Raw genomic sequence first — 21,080 nt, 5'->3', positions numbered from 1 at the left:
AGGTCTGAAATACACATTTCTAACAAGTTCCTAAGTGAGGCTAAATGTTGCTGACTCAGAGACCACAATTTGAGAACAACTACTCTGGGCCAATGGTTTTCATATTCAAGCATGAGTCAGAATCATTTGGATGCTTATTAAATCTGGAGATTCTAGAACCTCTTCTCCAAATTCTATAAATATGAGAAGAGCTCAGGGATCTCCATATTTAATAAACACCCCCTTGGTGATTCTGATGTAGATGATGCTGGCTGTCAAACAGGCCTGCTGCCCACTACTCTATATTTTAAAAGCTACTACCTTTTAGGAAAATCAATTTCCTTTTCTCTAGGGGGCTATCTTTTGATCTTAACAGTAGCTTGGATATGAAACTTTATTCAGAGAGTGGATATGCTAACTGATACACTTAAAATGCTAACAAGAATTACTATTTCACTCTTTTTTTGAGATGAGGTCTTGCTGTCACTGGGGCTGGAGTGCAGTGGCACAATCATAACTCACTGTACCCTCAACCTCCTGGACTCAAGTGATCCTCCTGCCTCAACCTCCTGAGTAGCTGAGACTATAGGCATGAGCTGCTGTGCCTATCTAGTATCTCTTCTGTATGTTTTAATAAAATACGCCAGTTGTTGGTAAGAAGTATTATATGACACAAATGTGATACATACATAACAGATATGTATCATATAATGTCTTATACAAGGATATTAATAAAGGACAACGTTATCATTACCTTTGCTTTATGAAGATCAACCCCATACATAGACAACTTTTTGGCATTCTCAAGAAATTCCAAGTCAGCCTGAGCTGGAGTCATAGACCTTTGATAGAATAAAAACATAAAATTCTTTCAGTGTCATAGGGTCAGCTTTTACAGTAACATTTATATATTCATTGTATTTAAAACACATGAACATATACATACCACTATGTATGTAAGATATACTTCCTAGTCCTGAAAGTAGGTTATTATGGAACAGGTCTCATCACTACCTCTATTTAAACAATTAAAATATGACTTAGAAAAAGATATCATGGGGAAACAAAAAGTCACCAAAAATCTACCCCCTCCAATTGTTTTCAATACTACTAAACAATTTTCTTAAAGCTATTTCATCTATCATTAGTTCTGCCCCTTTCGCTTTACTCTTTTTCTCCAACATATATAAACTCCTCCCACTAATTTTTCTTGCCAAGGAGATGATGAAATTAAATCCTCAGAGGGCATGGTGCAATTTACAATATCCTCCTATAGCTGCCTTTTTCTCTCCATACCCCTGAATTGAGTTATGGAAATTAAAGAAGAGGGCAGCTGATGTTATTTAACTGAGGACTCTTAATTGGGGCAGGCTTGATGAAAAGAAAATTTCTGGTAACAGATGGTGTCTTGTCCACTGATATAACAAAATAAACTGATTAATAGAAGCACATAGACAATGGTGCTGCTTTCTCTGTTATTAATATGTCTTCATTACCAGGCATGTAATGAATTAGATTTGTTTGAAAACAGTCAGTCTCATTGTCTAAACACTCACTGTGACAGTCTTCTCTATAAATTTTCCCTCTTTTGAAAAAGTGTTCATGAGCTGTTACATAGAGCTTTCAAGACAGAAATATCACTCCTAATGCTGCACAATTCAGACCAATCAAGTATAACTTCACAGTAACAATAATATAGCCACATCCCCAAGGAAAAAATATGTAAATGCCAGTCTCCCATAAGACTGCTTCAAGCTAGAGAAAGCTGCAGGGGTCTCTTCATTTAACAAAGTAAAGTCTCTTCCAAATACATCTGTCTTTACCCTAATTAAAAAGACAAAGGATTCCTTGGAACAACCACCACCAAAATATATATGTAACAGGAGAGAGGCTGCAGATTTGTTAATGACTCAGACTTCGGGAATAAACTTATTTTCACAAGCACTGAAGCATTCTATCAATTCTATTTATTAACGAACCTGAAATTGAAGAATAAAACGAGAATGGAAAATTAGCCCCTTATGCAAGTCTGTATATTCAAGTCATTAAAAGCATTTCAGGAAAGTTTTATACTTTAAAATTTTTTTTCCATCTAAATTACATATATTTTTTTCTTTTTCTTTTTTTTTTAAGATGGAGTCTCACTCTGCTGCCCAGGCTGGAGTGCGGGCTTTCAGCTCACCGCAACCTCTACCTCCTGGGTTCAAGTGATTCTCCTGCCTCAGCCTCCCAAGTAGCTGGGATTACAGGCGCATGCCACCACACCCACCAACATGAGGTTTCACCATGTTGGCCAGGCTGGTCTTGAACCCCTGACCTTGTGATCCATCTGCGTCAGCCTCCCAAAGTGCTGGGATTACAGGCGTGAGCCACCACGCCTGGCTAGTTACATTTTTTTCTAGTTAGTGTTACTCCTATTTTATGTTTCTGTTGTTGTTACTATTATCAATGAGATAAATTTTAGGATTTTCTTTTTCTTTTTTTCTTTTTGAGACAGGGTCTCACTCTGTCACCCAGGCTGCAGTGCAATGGTGAGAACACAGCTCACTGCAACCTCCACTTCCCAGGCTCAATTGATTCTCCCACCTCAGACTCCTGACCAGTTGGGTGTACAGGTGGGTGCCACCCCAGCTAATTTTCTTATTTTTTGTACAGAGGAGGTCTCAGTATGTTGCCCAGACTGATCTTGAACTCCTAAACTCAAGCCATCCTCCAGCCTCAGCCTCCCAAAGTAGTAGGATTACAAGCGTGAGCCACCACTCCTGGCTGAGTTTTAGGATTTTGAAGCTGGAAAGGAGCTTGAAGTTTAAAGAATATAACAATTTCATTTTGCTGTTGAAGAAACAGGTCCTCAGGGATCACATTATCACAGGCAGGTTAGGACCCTTAGTTGAAATAGCAGACTTAAGTCAGAACTCAAGCCACATTACTTGGGCTGGAATCCAGGCTCCATGAGTGGTCAGCCAGTGTCTCCCTCCATCTCCTCTATAAAACAGGAATCATAATAATGTGTATTTCCAGATACTAGGATAGGCAATGATTTTTTTTATTTTTGCTGAATGAATAAATGTTACTATTAGGATCGAAATAATGGTTGTAAAACTACTTTATAGACACAAATAGTTATTATTATTGCAACCTCAGTTTTCTGATAGTCCAGTGGTTCATCTACATACAGATCATAAAATTAAGAGACACAATTTGGATCACTTGAATTTGAAGACAAAATTTAAAACATTAAATAAAGCAATCATAAGAAAATCTTCCCTATACTCACTCCTCCTACCCTACCCTAAGGGACATTAATAGGGTCAATCAATTTGAATATAGATTTAAATTTCACAGTATGTAGTTAGATGCTTCTATAAATAGCATGCTTTAAAAAATAAGGAGAGATCTTTAACTTTAAAACTTCCTTGTTAGTTGAAAATAATATTTATATTTGAAGTTTGGCTGATGTTTACATTTAAAATTTTTTTTTTTTTTTTTTTTGGGGGAGGTGGGGAGGAAGGCAGGAAGGAAGGGAATAAGGACGGTAGGGAGGAAGGAAGGGATGAAGGAAGGAAGGAAGGGAGGAAGCGGGGAGGGAGGGAGGGAGGGAAGGGAAGAAAGGAAATCAAGCAATGAAAGAGACATTGCCGACCTGGATCTAGAGGTTTACAAGTTGATTTTTTTTTTAGAGAAGGAAAGAAAAAATAATAATAATAAGTAAAGGAGAGGAAGAAAGAGGAAGAGAAAGAGGGAGAGTAAATGGAAATATTGCTTTATTTTGAAAAAAAAATTGGGTATTAATAATGGCCAATCAATATTTCATTTAAACTTATGGGTAGGTGTGATGTGGTATTGACAAGAATGTATATTTTGTGTAATTGAAGTGGAGAGCTCTATAAATATTTATTAAGTTTACTTGTTCTGGATCTGAGTTCGAGTCCTTGATATCCTTATTAATTTTCTGTCTCATTGAATCTAAGTCTCCTATCTGGGTGTTAGGATCGTTAGCTCTTGTTGTTGCATTGATCCTTTTACCACTATAACTTTGTTGCTTTAAAATCTATTTTATCCGATACAAGAATTGCAACTCCTGCTTTTTATTTATTTATTATTTATTTTTGCTCTCCATTTGGTTGGTAAATCTTTCTCCATCCCTTTGTTTTGAGTCTTTGTGTATCCTTGCATGTGAAACAGGTCTGGATGTAACATGCCGTTGGGTTTTGGCTGTGTCTTTTGATTGGGAATTTAGTCAATTTAAATTTAGGGTTACTGCCATTTGATGTTGACTGGCTGTTTTATCCATTTGTTGGTGTAAATTCTTCTTTATGTTGGTGCTCTTTACTTTTTGGTGTATTTTTAGAAAGGCTAATACTGGTTGTTTCTTTCTGTGTGTAATGCTTCTTTCAGAAGCTCTTGTAAAGCAGGCCTGGTGGTAATAAAATCTCTGAGTACTTGCTTGTTCATAAAAGATTTTATTTTTCCTTCAGTTGTGAAGCTTAGTTTGGCTGGATATGAAATTCTGGGCTGAAGGTTCTGTTCTTTGAGGATGTTGAATATTGGCCCCCACTCTCTTCTGGCTTGTAGAGTTTCTGCTGAGAGATCTGCTGTAAGTCTGATGGGCTTGCCTTTGTGGGTAATCTGAGCTTTCTCTCTGGCTGCCCTTAGTATCTTCTCCTTCATTTCAACCCTGGTGAATCTAACGATTATGTGCCTTGGGGTTGCTCTTCTTGAGGAATATCTTTGTGGTGTTCTCTGTATTACCTGGGGTTGAATGTTGACCTGCTTTGCTAGTTTAGGAAAATTTTCCTGAATAATATCCTGAAGGGTATTTTCCAGCTTGGATTCATTCTCTCCGTCGCATTCAGGTACACCTATCAAACGTAAATTTGGTCTTTTCACATAGTCCCACATTTCTTGGAGACTTTGCTCATTCCTTTTTATCCTTTTATCTCTAATCTTGTCTTCTTGTTTTCTTTCATTAAGTTGGACTTTGACCTCTGATATCCTTTCTTCTGCTTGAACAATTTGAGTGTTTAAACCTGTGCATACTTCTCGGAGTTCCTGTATTGTATTCTTCAGTTCCATTAATTCATTTATATTCCTCTCTAAGTTGTCTATTCTCAATAGGATTTCGTCAAACCTTTTTTCAAAGTTCCTAGTTCTAACCTAATTTTTAGCCAGGCTCACTGGCACACACACCTATAGTCCTAGCTACTCCGGAGGCTGAAGCAGGAGTATTGCTTGAGTCTATGAGCCTAGGCGACATAAAGAGACCTTGTCTCTAAAAAAAGAAAGAAAAAGAATAATTTTAGCTGGGTGCGGTGACCTGCAGTCCCAGCTACTAGGGAGGCTGAGGCTGGTAGATTGCTTGAGTTTAAGGCTGCAAGTGAGTTATAATTATACCTGTAAATAGCACTGCACTTCAGATTGCACAACGTAACAAGATTCCTTTAAATTTGTTTTTAAAAATACAATACTAATTTAAGAAAAAAAACTATTATTATTATTTTTTTTGAGTCTCATTCTGTTGCGCAGGCTGGAGTGCAGTTGCATTATCTCCGGAGGCTAACCACAACCTCCGCCTCCTGGGTTCAAATGGTTCTTCTGCCTCAGCCTTCTGAGTAGCTGGTAGCTGGGACCATAGGCGCACACCACTACACCCAGCTAATTTTTGTATTTTTAGTAGAGAAGGAGAGGTTTCATATTGGCTAGGCTGGTCTCAAACTCCTGACCTCATGATCCACCCACCTCAGCCTCCCAAAGTGCTGGGATTACAGGCATGAGCCACCATGCCTGGCCAAGAAAAAAATTTTTAAGAGACAGGGTCTTGCTCTGTTGCCCAGGTTGGAGTGCACTGGCACCATCATGGCTCACTGCAGCCTTGACCTCCTGAACTCAAGCAATCCTCTTGCCTCAGTCTCCTGAGTAGCTGGGACCACAGGCGTGTGCCACCACACCCAGCTAATTTATTAATATTTTTATTTTTGGTAGAGTCAGGATCTCCCTTTCTTGCCCAGTCCTGAGTAGCTGGGACTACAGGCATGTGCCACCACACCCAGCTAATTTGTTGTTGTTGTTGTAGTTTTTGTAGAGATGGGGTCTTACATGTTGGCCAGGCTGGTCTTGAACTCTTGGGCTCAAGTGATCTGCCCAACTCAGCCTCCAAAAGTGCTGGAATTACAGGCATGAGCCATCATGCTCAGCCTTAAAATTTCAATTTATGTCAGTACGGACTGATGAATTTTCATTTTATTCAGTGTAGTACATCAATTATTTTCCTTATCTATTTTAATGCTTAAATTGCCCCAGATTTGATCAGTGGGAATCTCTCCAAGCTAGATTCTGTGTCCTTCTGACCATTTCCCATCGTTTTTCCAGTATTTCCTTATGACACAATATAGTAGAGTATGTATCTGTGTATGTATCTACCTTTTCACATCTATATTTTTATATCTACCTATCTATATATTGGAAACCACAAGTTCACATTGAAGCCTCCAGTTTTAACACAATATCCTAACAGGGTTCATTTTAGTTTCCCCCTTTCCATAATTTAGGTCTCCCTTTACTGACAGTGAGAAACCTGGCTCTCATTACCCTGAATACATTGACTAATTTGATCAGTCCCTCTCGATTGGATCATATAATCTCTCATTGCAGCCATGGACCCCTCCCATAGGTAGATGCCATTTTCACCCTATCTGAACCCTGAATTCCCCATTCTGGGCTTCTCGGTACACGTGGATGTCCTCCTTACCTCACCAGGGTTCTGACTGCTGGTGTGGAACCATCTCGTCACCCTGCTTAGGTTTTGACACTCTGCATCAAGTACCACCTCATATGGATGCCCTCCCACATCCTGCGTAGGCCTTTCCCCCACATGGATGCCCTTATTGCTCTGTTTGGCTTCCGAAACCCACCACAAGGTGCCCACACATGACTATCATCCTCATCCATTTGAAGCTGACTCTTCATGTCAGGCTGCCCCCCAACCCATGAACCCACTCCTCACTCTTCTTAGGCCTCAATATTCCAAGCCAGACTGCCCCTCTGCATGGCTGACTACCTTGCTCTGCCCCACCTAATGTTCCCAGAAAGCTTTTTCTGATTATAAAAATCAAACACATTCACTGTATGAAATTTGGAAAATATCATTAAGAGCACAGAAATCTATAGTCTCACCACCCACAGACATCTTTGCATATTAACACAACATGTATATTTAAAAAATTAATATCACAAAATAAATTATTTTTGCCTTAAAATTTTAATGATCAAGGTTTTCCCTAAAACGTCTAAAGCCTTTGAAAGTCATAACAAACCAGCAGGGAAGAGATTAGATACCTCTAAACCATTAAAAGTAGTGTCTTGAATTTATTCAGTACCACCTAATAATTTACTACTTGTAAGTACTGCAGCTTAGGAAAGTACCTGACCAGAAAGCTCTGGCACTGGTTAACTCTTGCTCATTAAAAAGAGAAGTTACAGTAAAGTTTCCCTGCATTTATTTCAAGTAAATGGGGTCAGAATAGAGCTATTCAGTGAGTTCCAGTATTATGTGACTGCCTTTTAATAATGTTTGTTATATCTCTTAGTTAAGGACTGTGATTTCAAATAATTAAATTGGGGACAACAGACAAGTTTACATACCTTTCTAATCCCATAAATGGAGGGCAATTAATTTTAAAGCTTGATTTGCTAGTGTAAATTTAAAGTGTTAATTATAGCTTTAAAATCCCGGTCTGGGCAAAGGGCCACTACTAAGGATTCCATTTACACAGGTTGTCTTCTATTTCAGAAGCAGGATGGTATTTGCTTGTACCGCACTTGCCAATGCATAGTAAAATGCATATGCATCAGTGGAAGTTTCATTGGATTAGTTAAAATGCCATGTTGAGCTGGGTGCGGTGGCTCATGCCTGTAATCCCAGCACTTTGGGAAGCTGAGGCGGGTGGATCACGAGGTCAGGAGTTCAAGACCAGCCTGGCCAAGATGTTGAAACCCCATCTCTACTAAAAATACAAAAATTAGCTGGGCGCGGTGGCACACACCTGTAATCCCAGCTACTCAGGAGGCTGAGGCAAGAGAAACACTTGAACCTGGGAGGCGGAGGTTGCAATGAGCCGAGATCGCGCCATTCTCCAGCCTGGGTGACAGAGTGAGACTCCCTCTCAAAAAAAAAAAATAGCCATGTTGTTGGGACATAATTAAATTGTTCATTTGGGTTTGTTTGTGAGGGTTGCAAATCTTTCCAAACAGGAGCAAGTAAATTCCAAGGTAACAGACTTCTAACTTCTAAATGTTCTTGTCATGGTGATCCATTATTCCTCAATTTCTACCACATCCCTAATAGAACATCAACCGAACTATATCCATTTGTCCCTTGAGATTGTTTCACCTAATTCGGTTTAAATTCCGATAAAAATTAAAACTACTTTTCCAAACCAAGACATATACATTCATCACTTGTAAAATGAGGATAAGAATTATTAATCCTAGCAGATATTTGAACTTTAACTATATGCTGTCATAGTACTAATCACTTCATATAAATTTTCTAATTTAACAATTAGAATATTCACATTATTGCCTTTATTTTTCAGATGAAAAAACTGAAGCTTAGAGAGCGTAAGTAACTTACCAAGAGGCACACAGCTAATAAGGAATGGATTCTGAATTCAAAGAAAGGCTGACTCCAGAGCCCAAGTTTTTAACTAGGTGCCCTATTGCCTAACTCAGTGGTTCTCAAACTTTTTTGATCTCAGGACCTCTTTATTCTCTTAACAATTATTGTAAAAATTATTGAGGACCCTAAAGAGCTTTTTTTTTCTTTTCTTTTTCTTGAGATGGAGTTTCGCTCTTGTTCCCCAGGCTGGAGTACGATGGTGTAATCTCAGTTCACCGCAACCTACACCTCCCAGGTTCAAGTGAATCTCCTGCCTCGGCCTCCCAAGTAGCTGGGATTCCAGGCATATGCCGCCATGCCCAGTTAATTTTATATTTTTAGTAGAGATGAGGTTTCTCCATGTTGATCAGGCTGATCTCGAACTCCCAACCTCAGGTGATCTGCCCGCCTCGGCCTCCCAAAGTGCTGGGATTACAGATATGAGCCCCTGCCCAGCCAAGAGCTTTTCTTTTTCTTTCTTTTTTTGTTTGAGATGGAGTCTCACTCTATCACCCAGGCTAGAGTGCAGCAGAGTACAACCTCCACCTCCTGGGTTCAAGCAGTTCTCCTGCCTCAGCCTCCCAAGTAGCTGGGACTACAGATACGTGCCACCATGCCTGGCTAATTTTTTATATTCTTAGTAGAGACTAGGTTTTACCATGTTAGCCAGGATGGTCTCCATCTCTGACCTTGTGATCTGCCTACCTCAGGCTCCCAAAGGGCTAGGACTATAGGTGTGAGCCACCACGCCCGGCCCAAGAACTTTTCTTTATGTGGCTTATAGCTATCAGCATTCACAATATGAATTTTTTTTAACTAAGCAAAATTTTAAATGTTTATTAAATTCTAAAAAGTAACAGTAATGCGGCCAAGCACAGTGGCTCACATCTGTAATCCCAGCATTTTGGGAGGCAGAGGCAGGTGGATCACCTGAGATCAGGAGTTCAAGACCAGACTGGCCAACATGGTGAAAACCCTTTCTACTAAAAATACAAAAATTAGCTGGGTATGGTGGCACATGCCTATAATCCCAGCTACTCAGGAGGCTGAGGGAGGAGAATTGCTTGAACCCGGGAGGCAGAGATTGCAGTGAGCTGAGATCACACCATTGCACTCTAGCCTGGGCGACAAGAGTGACTCCATCTCAAAATAAAATAAAGTAAAACAAAATACAGTAATCCCATTTTTTTAAAACTCGAATAACATATTTTCTGAAAAATGACAATATTTTCCGAAAAGGTAATGAAAAGCAATATTGCTTTACGTATTTATAAATCTCTTCAATGTCTGGCATAGAAGACAGCTGAATTCTCCCAACTGCTTCTGCATTCAGTCTATTACAATATATTAATTTGGCAGTATGTGAAGAAATCTGATCTCACACAGACATGTAGTTGGAAAAGGAATGTCTATGAATTTAAAATATTCTCTCTTTTTTTTTTTTTGAGACGGATTCTCACTCTGTTGCCCAGGCTGGAGTGCAATGGCACGATCTCAGCTCACTGCATTCTCTACCACCCAGGTTCAAGCGACTTTCCTGCCTCAGCCTCCCAAGTAGCTGGGATTATAGGTGCCCACCACCACACCTGGCTAATTTTTGTGTCATTAGTAGAAACGGGGCTTTGCCATATTAGCCAGGCTGGTTTCAAACTCCTGATCTCATGATTCACCCGCCTTGGCCTTTAAAAGTGCTGAAATTATAAGTATGAGCCACTGTGCCTGGCCTAAAATATTCTTTTCTGGTATTACACTAAACTTATCAATAAAGATAAGTTACAATGCGAAAAGCAGAAACTTATCAATGAACTTTTTATATTGTTACATTAAAATCCATTGGTCTGGGGGAACGATCCAAGATGGCCAATAGATAACAGCTCGGGATTGCAGCTCTCAGTCAAAGCACAGAGAACTAGAGGACGCCACATCTTCAGACAAATTCTGGTCACTCAGGAGCAGAAGATCCCCAGTGGAGGAACCACACGGGTCGCCAGCGCGACTCTTGTGGCCGGCGCAGCGGTTTCGCCGGAACTTCGGCGGCGCGGCAGCTCTAGTAGCAGAGTAAACAGGGCCAGCTCCCCTTCTGACCGAGGTTTGGAGGACCCATACGGGTCCCCAGCATGACTCCTGAGACCCACACAGCGGCAGCACCTCAGCGCAGCAGCTCTCGGCGCAGAGTAAACGAGACTGGTTCCCCTTCTGACCAAGGTTTGGAGCCCGGGAAGGCAGAGTCACCCATTACCCACACAAGAAGGAAGCCAGGCAGGAGAATCCTGGGCAGAAAAGCACCATCAGTCTTAATGCCGCCATTCTGGCCCTGGGAACTAACAACTTGGACGTCCAATCAAGAGACCTAATCTGAAAGTTGGTAATTTCAAAGACGACGGGAGGATAAATTTACAATGATGGGAAGAAACCAGCGTAAAAAGGCTGAGAATACTCAAAATCAGAACGCCTCTCCCTCTAAATATGATCACAGTTCCACATCAACAATAGAACAAGGCTTGATGGAGAACGAGCGCATCCCAATGACAGAATCACTCTTCAGGGAATGGATAATAAGAAACTTCTGTGAGTTAAAAGAACATGTTGTAGCCCAACGTAAAGAAACTAGGAACTTTGAAAAAAGGTTTGACGAAATCCTATTGAGAATAGACAACTTAGAGAGGAATATAAGTGAATTAATGGAACTGAAGAATACAATACAGGAACTCCGAGAAGTATGCACAGGTTTAAACACTCAAATTGTTCAAGCAGAAGAAAGGATATCAGAGGTCAAAGTCCAACTTAATGAAAGAAAACAAGAAGACAAGATTAGAGATAAAAGGATAAAAAGGAATGAGCAAAGTCTCCAAGAAATGTGGGACTATGTGAAAAGACCAAATTTACGTTTGATAGGCGTTCCTGAATGCCACGGAGAGAATGAATCCAAACTGGAAAATACCCTTCAGGATATTATTCAGGAAAATTTTCCTGAACTAGCAAAGCAGGTCAATATTCAACCCCAGGTAATACAGAGAACACCACAAAGATATTCCTCAAGAAGAGCAACCCCAAGGCACATAATCGTTGAAAGGAAGGAGAAAATACTAAGGGCAGCCAGAGAGAAAGGTCAGGTTACCCACAAAGGCAAGCCTATCAGACTTACAGCAGATCTCTCAGCAGAAACTCTACAAGCCAGAAGAGAGTGGGGGCCAATATTCAACATCCTCAAAGAACAGAACCTTCAGCCCAGAATTTCATATCCAGCCAAACTAAGCTTCACAACTGAAGGAAAAATAAAATCTTTTATGAACAAGCAAGTACTCAGAGATTTTATTACCACCAGGCCTGCTTTACAAGAGCTTCTGAAAGAGGCATTACCCACAGAAAGAAACAACCAGTATTAGCCTTACTAAAAATATACCAAAAAGTAAAGAGCACCAACATAAAGAAGAATTTTCATCAACGAATAGATCAAACAGCCGGTTAACATCAAATGGCAGTAACCCTAAATTTAAATTGACTAAATCCCCCAATCAAAAGACACAGCCAAAACCCAACAGCATGTTACATCCAGACCTGTTTCACATGCAAGGATACACAAAGACTCAAAACAAAGGAATGGAGAAAGATTTACCAACTAAATGGAGAGCATAAATAAATAAATAAAAAGCAGGAGTTGCAATTCTCGTATAGGATAAAATAGATTTTAAAGCAACAAAGATAAAGTGGTAAAAGGATCAACACAACAAGAGCTAACGATCCTAACACCCAGATACATAGAGACTTAGATTCAATGAGACAGAAAATTAATAAGGATATCAAGGACTCAAACTCAGATCCAGAACAAGTAAACTTAATAAATATTTATAGAGCTCTCCACTTCAAATACATAAAATATACATTCTTGTCAATACCACATCACACCTACTCATAGGTTTAAATAAAACATTGATTGGCCATTATTAATACCCTTTTTTTTTTTTTTTCAGAATAAAGCAAGATTTCCGTTCACCCTCCCTCTCTCTCTTCCTCTTTCTTTCTCTCTTTACTCATTTTTTTTTCTTTCCTTCTCTCAAAAAAAGAAATCAACTTGTAAACCTCTAGATCCAGGTCAGCAATGTCTCTCTCATTGCTTGAATTCCTTCCTTCCCTTCCACCCTCCCTCCTTCCCTCCCTCCCTCCTTCCCTCCCCCCTTCCTCCCTTCCTTCCTTCCTTCATCCCTCCCTTCCTCCCTCCCTTCCTCCTTCCCCCCCTTCCTGCCTTCTTCCCTTCCTCCTTCCCTCCCTTAAAAAAAAAAAAAAATCCATTGGTCTAGCTTGCATTTTGAATGGATTGTTTACTTGTGCATGATTTTGTAACACTGTGCATTTCTAATTTGAAAAATACTCGTTCACCAAATTATGAAAAACTTCCAAACCTTGACACGTTTCATTATACGATATATGTATAAAAAATCACATTCATTAAAATCAGCACTGACCTTAGCAGAAAAGTCTTTAAAAGCTGTAAAGATCATGGGGGTATATAAAAGTTTTCCAAAATTATAATTTTTACTGGAAAGTTGAATTTTGTCATTAGCAACAAATACTGTCAGTTGCTTTCCTAAAAGCTCATTTCATTTTTGAGAAAATGTATGTCAAATAACCAAGTCCGAATAATCATAATTTGTCATTTTTTCAAGAAAACATGGTGTTACATTGGAAAGATGGCCAATTTCAGTTCACAACTCAATTGCACAAGTGCTTTTCCTGAGACAAGTGTTGTATTTCAGTATGCAGCAGAAAGGCTTTGTGTATACTTCCCATCTAATCACACAGAATATGAAATAGAAATGTATTCAAGACTTAATAAAATTAATACTTTTTGCTGCTTCGTTAGGAAAATTCTAAGGTAAGCTGGCTTTCTTTTTAACTGCCAAGTACATGCTGGAGAACAACATAATGACTATTAGTAGTTTGCTGCAACTGCCTGGATTTGTGCTCCACTCATTTGAACACAGTGAAAAAGGCAACTAACATCTTAGCATTATTATAAAAACAATTTTGACCTCATGGACCCCTTGAAGGAATCTTGAAGATCTCTAAGGTCTACAGACCACCCTTTAGGAACCATTGTCCTAACTCAAAGGGTGGTTATAAAGATTAAACACGATGTTTGACATCAAGTGTTTATCATAGTACCTAGCACATAATAATGGACGCAAATAACTGGCTACTTACTATAATGATTATGTAACAATTCTATAAAGGAGAATCAAGCACTGAATGAGAGAATATAAGTCCTCTCAAACCTGAGATTCTATTATGATCAGATAAGTCCAAACTTAAAAAGCAAACATGCAGTTCTCTTTGGAAATAGTGTAACCCAAGAGAGCTGGGTAACTGGTATAAGACTACATATGTAGGCTGTAGACTTTAAAAGACTCATTAGGCTGTGCACAGTGGCTCACGCCTGTAGATCTAGCAGTTTGGGAGTCTTAAGGCCAGGAGTTTGAGATCGACCTGAACAACATGGTGAGACTACTATTTCTATAAAAAAATTTAAAAATTAGCTGAGCTTGGTAGCACATACATATAGTCCTAACTACTCAGAAGGCTGAGATGATCACTTGAGCCTAGGAGATTGAAGCTGTAGTGAGCTATGATCACACCACACTGCACTCCAGTCTGGGTGATAGTGAGACTCCATCTCTCTTTAAAAAAAAACAATTAGAGAAAGAAGATTTAAAGTAACAGTCATAATCTGACACCATCATTTTCTGTGGTTCAGTTCTATAGCAGCAGTAAAATATCTTCTTTTACTATTTTACTGATTGCCCAAAGGTTATATTATTACGAATATTTTAAAATTATTAGAAAATAAAAATATTTCCCTACAATCTTGACATTCTAACTAATCAAATTATTTTGTTTCTTTCCAGTACTTGCTTTTCTGCATATATTTCTTATATATGTAAATGTTGAGAAACATAACAAGAATATAAAAGTATTAAAAATATATTCAAAGATAATTGAAAGTGGTATATGTAATGATTCCAGACATTAGTACTGGAATGTATAAATCTAAACTTAAAAAGCAAATATCAGTTCTCTTTGGAAATAATGTGACCCCAAGAGAGTTGGTTATCTCTTATAAGACTACTGCTATGTAGGCTGTAGACTTTCAAGTCCTTAGTACAGTCCTCATGACTCAGGTACGTGAACCTACAGGGGCAATAAGGCACCCAGAATTAAGGCACCTTAAGTTAAAGATCTCTCATTTGAAGCATCCCAATCCATACAATCCTATTCCAACTACCCCAAAACGAGCAAGATGGCTCAATGGCTAGAAAGAATATTTTTTACTACCATGGCAAGCCTACCAGGACCACTTTTTGGATTTCTCTTTGAGCAGTGTTACCCTTTGGAGATTTGTAACCTAACTCATACTCATGCTAACATAACTTAGGGTACTAACTCAAGGCCAAGGTCAGACTTTCACATTAATATACTAAGGCAGTTTATAGAACTTAGTTACAGCAAGTCACTCAAGTAACAATGAATGTATGGGTAGGAAGAAACATAAATTATTCTGGCACTTTAATATTAGCTAATATTTATTGAATTTTTACCATGTGAAAGACATTGTCACATTGTATTCAGTATTTTACACACATTTTCAACGATGTGATCCTGGCTCACTGCAGCCTTGACCTCCCCTCCTGCCTTGGCCTTCCAAAGTGCTAGGATTTCAGGTATGAGTCATAGCACTCAGCCCACAATACCCTTTCTAAACCTAGCAGTCACCCTATTTTCTCTGAGGTAATAATCTCCATCAGAAATATAAGAAACATGAGGCTCAGAGAAGTTATAATTGAATGACTTAAGGTCACAAGGTCGGAACCAAGGTCAACATTTCAACCCAGCTCAGACTGACTCTAAACTCTTGCTCTTGATCACTTGATACCTCCCAACATTACCAATCATTTTCAGGTTAAAAAAAAAAAAAGGATAGTCAGTGAATTTAATAAAGACTTTTAAAAATCCCTCCAAGAGTTTCACAGCCTCTGAAATCTATCCATGTATAAAGATCTCAAATTAAAAACCCCTGCTCTAAGGATCTTAAGGCACCTAATGCAGCATAGTGAGTTTTAAATCTGATAAAAAATAAAAGGTAAGGTGACAAAAATAATAATAGCTGCCATTTGCTGAGCACTGAACCAGCAACTGCGCTAAGTGCTTTACATATATTACCTCATTTAGTTTTCATCCTACAATGCAATGCCCATTACTCTGATGAGAAAGCTTAGATTAAGAGAGGTTAAGTGACCTGCCCAAAGTCAAACAGTGGAGGAAACTCTTTCTATGGCACCATGCTCCCTCTTAGGCAAACGCTGAACCAATACCATGTTAAGCATTTAAACTCATTGCCAAAACAAATGCTGAACAAACCCTGGAGACATATTCACCTGTATGACTTATGCAGTTCCATGACCTTCTCTTCAAGTTCCTTGGTCTGATTCGGGGCCAGTTTAAAATCATTAACATAATCCACGCCATGGAGTTCTGGGTCGTAGTCTCCCAGTTCAGACTGGATGGTGTAAGAACCTAACAATGCTAAGGTTGCAAAGGAACAGGGCAGACGTCCTGCAACTATGTCCTGCCGAAGCTGAAGACATAAATAATATCTACAGCCAAAAGAGAAAAGATGTTATGTCAGCAGCAACAACAACAACAACAAAATATAGAGAGAGAAAAAGGAGAAAAGGGGAGAAAGAAAAAGGGAGCGAGAGAAAAATAAGGAGAAACAAGAAAAGGAAGCAGTTAAGTAAAGATAATATTAATAACTGTTCAATCTAGGTGGTGGGAATATGGTAGTTCATTGCACTATTATTTCTCTCTTTCTGTGTGTTTGAAATTTTTCCATAATAAAACTTATAAAAAATACTATAACTCTGTTGGACACATGTTTAGAAAGAAGAAAAGTTGGGAAAGTCTAAAGGAAGTAATGAAACTAATATTTTTTAAAGTATACTAAGTACCCCAGATATACAAATTATCTCACCTAATCTTCACACACATACACACACACACAAACTTGTGAGGGGGGTATCATTGTCAGATTATAGATGAGAAAGCAGCTCAGAGGCTTAGTGTATTCAGTGTCAGGTAGTAATAAAGACTGGCTCCAAAACCAGGCCCTTTCTTTTCTATCACATTGCTTTGCCAAGTATGCAGATATTGCCTTTCATATACAAAGATGATATTACTGACACATTTTCACTAGGATATAAATATTCTGGTGTATTTTGTCTCCAAGATGAGTTAAGTTGCATGCAGCCTTCTACACACTATTAGCCACCTTGTAAGACTAACTCCATCTGTGTGCTAACTCCAACTGTTGGGAATCATAGTTTGCAGTTAAAACAGTTCAGTCCAACAAACCAACTGATTGCCTTACTGCATTCAGACACTTTTCTCTCCATCAGTGTAACGTTTGCCCCTATGGCCCTGACTTCCTTAACACATGTTCTAACTGACTGAGTTGAGTTGACCAATTCAGACTGTTTTATCAAACAGGAAAGTATTATTAAATTGACAATTCCTAAATTAATTAGAATAATATCCTTGCTTCTATCATATTAAATAACATGTGCATCAGCAATAGTTTTTGCCATAATTAGTCATAACATACATTTTTTTTTTTTTTTGAGATGGAGTTTCACTCTTGTTACTCAGGCTGGAGTGCAAAGGCGCGATCTCAGCTCACCACAACCTCTGCCTCCTGGGTTCAGGCAATTCTCCTGCCTCAGCCTCCTGAGTAACTGGGATTACAGGCATGCGCCACTATGCCCAGCTAATTTTTTTTTTTGTATTTTTAGTAGAGACGGGGTTTCACTATGTTGACTAGGATGGTCTCGATCTCTTGACCTTGTGATCCACCCGCCTCGGCCTCGCAAAGTGCTGGGATTACAGGCTTGAGCCACCGCACCCAGCCCAAAAGAACTTTTTAAGGCAGAGATCTGGCATCTCAACTTCATGAATGTACTGAGGATAACTAGACGATAAGTAATAAGAAAAAAAAATGGTATTGACTTTTTACAGAACTTAATTCTCAGATTTTTTAAGAGGTTAGTCTACTCTCTTATTTGAGAGATATGGAAACTGAGGCCTAGAGACTGTAAGTCTGCCTGGAATCAGATAGTTGGCAGCAAAATCAGAAATGGAAAGCAGTTACTCAACAACCAACAGTTTAATTAACAAACATTTGCCAGGTATCTACTATGGATAAGACCCTATGCAAGATGTCATGGATATAAATATGCACAGTAGTGCTTTATAATATATTGATTTTCCATTTTTTTTTTTTAGTTAATATTTTTATAGAATCCAATAAAAGCTATTTTCTTAAAAGACATCAGTAGGCTGTTTTTAAGGAGTAAAAGATTTCACAAATTAGGTGGGCTCCAAGGAAGATTCAGTTCAGGGAACCAAGTACTTCATCAAACATTTTAAAAGGGAGATAGGAAGAAATAATAATAACACTTAGACTTTCAGCATTTTTGATACCTATAAGAAGAAACACGGTAGGAAAGGAATGAAAAGAGACCCAAAAAAACAGTCGAGCCACTTTACCACTATTTTTGTGTCTTGCCCTTTGGAGGGCGCTGGTAGAATCCCTATCCACAGCTTGGCATAATACCCATGATGAGCAAGGCCAGTTTCCGCACCAATTTCCTGATACTTGTGATACAAGTCACAGACACTTAAGGCTTTTAGGCTCACTTATTTGTACGCCTGCCTTGAAGTGACCAGAAACTTTCAATCTTAGGCTACTTAATTCATTATTTTTCTTCAGTTCTGAATAAGGAATTAGCAGAGCTTATGGTGGTAAGAATTACTATCTCATCATACACATTACTATATGTAAAAATTACATATTTAACTATCACTTATTTACCTTGTTATATCTTCTGTTAACTGTGCTGGGTCAGGTGGATAAAACTTCACATTAAATGTAAAATTCCAAGGGATACCTATAAAAATAAACACAAAAGAATTTTACGTTTATACCCAAGTTTCTAATTGTTAGAAGTACCTCAAAATATTCAAATATTTCTCTTTTTTCATTAATATATCTTTAAATATTTTCATGCTTGGTGGATAAAATAATTTTTTAAAAACAGGAAAGTTGCTTAGATATCACCTAATGATTTGAGCTAGCGGATCTCATTTTTTTGCCTGACTTAATATGATAGTTTTATTTATAAAGGACTAGAACTACAAAGGCAAAATAACATAAGGAAAACCATCTTAAGTCAATTTGTTTGTAGCAATGGTTTTCAAAATGTGATCTATATACAGACACGCCTCACTTAATGACAGAGATACTCTGAGAAATGCCATGTCATCATGCAAACATGTGTGTTTACACAAATCAAGATGGTTTAGCCTACTACACACCTAGGCCACATGATATAGTCTATTGCTCCTTAGCTACAAACTTGTACAGCATGTTACTGTGCCGAATACTGTAGGCAACTGTAACATAAGGGTAAATATTTGTATATCTCAACACAGAAAAGGTGCAGTAAAATATGATATTATTCACTTTGGGAGTCTGAGGCAGGAGGATCACTTGAGGCCAGGAGTTTGAGACCAGCCTAGACAAGAAAGTGAGATCCTGTCTCTGCAAAAAATTACCCAGTTATGGTGGTATATGCCCATAGTCCCAGCTACTCAGAAGGCTGAGGCAGGAGGATCCCTTAAGCATAGGAGTTTAAGGTTATAGTGAATTAACTGAACCACTGCTCTTCAGCCTGGGTGACAGAGCAAGACTCTGTCTCTGCTCAGCACAGTGGCTCACACCTGTAATCTCAGCACTTTGGGAGGCTAAGGTGGGAGGACTGCTTAAGCCTGGGAGTTCGAGACCAGAATGAACAACATGGGGAGACCCTAACTCTACAAAAATAAAAAAATTAGCCAGTCGTGGTGGCACATGCCTGTGGTCTCAACTACTTGGGAGGCTGAGATGGGAAGATCACTTGGGCCCAAGAGGTTGAGGCTATAGTGAGCTGTGATTGCACCATTGCACTCCAGCCTGGGCAACAGAGCGAGACCCTGTCTCAAAAAAAAACAAAAACAAAAAAACACACAAACGACCCTGTCTTTAAAAAAATGGTATTATAATCTTACAGGACCACCACTGTATATGTGGTCCATCATTAATAGAAAAACCATTATGCAATGTATGACTCTGGGTCCTCAGAAGGTCATTCACATGACCCATAAAGGTTATTTTTTGGTTATGGCATATTTGTGAGATCTGTCAACAGCATCTCAAACAAAAGCATTCTTCTCAGTAATATGGGTGAGACAGGCAGTTATTTTAGAAACAAGAAGAGGTAATATAGGTGGCTCTCAGAAACTATAGTTCTAATAAAAATACTTTAGGTATGAAAATCACAAGAGTTTCATCCTAAGACTCATAAGAATGTGTCATATTTTTGACCTACAATGAAAATCAGAGATAATGAGTAAAGGTTAAATGGAGAATGCATTTCCATTTTTCTAGCTGATGGCTTCCCTTCAGGGTTTTTGTAGCATGACTGTTGGCTTACCTAAGAGTAAGGCCTGGTCTCAGCCCAAATAAGTATAATTGGTTATGATGCTAAGAGTTGCCATTTTGTTCAGGACTTATTGCATGCCAGGCTCTAAGCTAGCCCTCTTACATACATTAACACATTTAATCCTCAGAGAAATCCAAGGAGGAAGGTACTAATTCATTTTATAGTAGCATTAATTCATTTTATGTATGAAGAAACAAAGGCTTAGGAAAGTACACAGCTAGTTAACCAACAGTTCTCTTACTCTAAATCCCATGCTTTTTTTTTTTTTTTTTTTTGAGACGAAATCTTGCCCTGTTGCCACACTGGACTGCAGTGGCACGATCTTGACTCACTGCAACTTCTGCTTCCTGGGTTCAAGTGATTTTTCTGCCTCACCCTCCCAAGTAGCTGAGATTATAGGCGTGTGCCACCATGCCCAACTAATTTTTGTATTTTTAGTAGAGACAGGTTTCTCCATGTTGGCCAGGATGGTCTCAATCTCTTTTTGTTTTTTGTTTGTTTGTTTTTTGAGACGGAGTTTCGCTCATTACCCAGGCGCTGGAGTGCAATGGCGCGATCTCGGCTCACCGCAAGCTCCGCCTCCTGGGTTCAGGCAATTTTCCTGCCTCAGCCTCCTGAGTAGCTGGGATTACAGGCACGCACCACCATGCCCAGCTAATTTTTTTTTTGTATTTTTAGTAGAGACGGGGTTTCACCATGTTGACCAGGATGGTCCCGATCTGTTGACCTTGTGATCCACCCGCCTCAGCCTCCCAAAGTGCTGGGATTACAGGCGTGAGCCACTGCGCCGGGCAGGTCTCAATCTCTTGACTTTATGATCCGCCTGTCTTAACCTCCCAAAGTGCTGGGATTAC

The 21,080-nt window shown here is 39.0% G+C and overlaps 1 protein-coding gene across 50 annotated transcripts in view; it reads right to left on the bottom strand.

The window, feature by feature from the left end:
• Positions 1-21,080, bottom strand: part of EPB41 (erythrocyte membrane protein band 4.1) — a 221,656-nt gene that overhangs the window by 80,188 nt on the left and 120,388 nt on the right. For all 50 annotated transcript variants that reach the window (XM_078330953.1, XM_009000771.5, XM_035308420.3 and 47 more), the window contains exons 6-8: positions 18,558-18,633; positions 16,066-16,284; positions 734-821 (exon numbers count right to left, since the gene is read on the bottom strand). In XM_078330953.1, the coding sequence (XP_078187079.1) occupies positions 734-821; positions 16,066-16,284; positions 18,558-18,633 (383 nt within the window). The remainder of the gene's footprint in view (positions 1-733; positions 822-16,065; positions 16,285-18,557; positions 18,634-21,080) is intronic.

Source organism: Callithrix jacchus, chromosome 7, assembly GCF_049354715.1.
Source record: "Callithrix jacchus isolate 240 chromosome 7, calJac240_pri, whole genome shotgun sequence".
Classification (NCBI taxonomy): Eukaryota; Metazoa; Chordata; class Mammalia; order Primates; family Cebidae; genus Callithrix; species Callithrix jacchus.
This window is presented reverse-complemented; position numbering and strand designations above follow the sequence as displayed.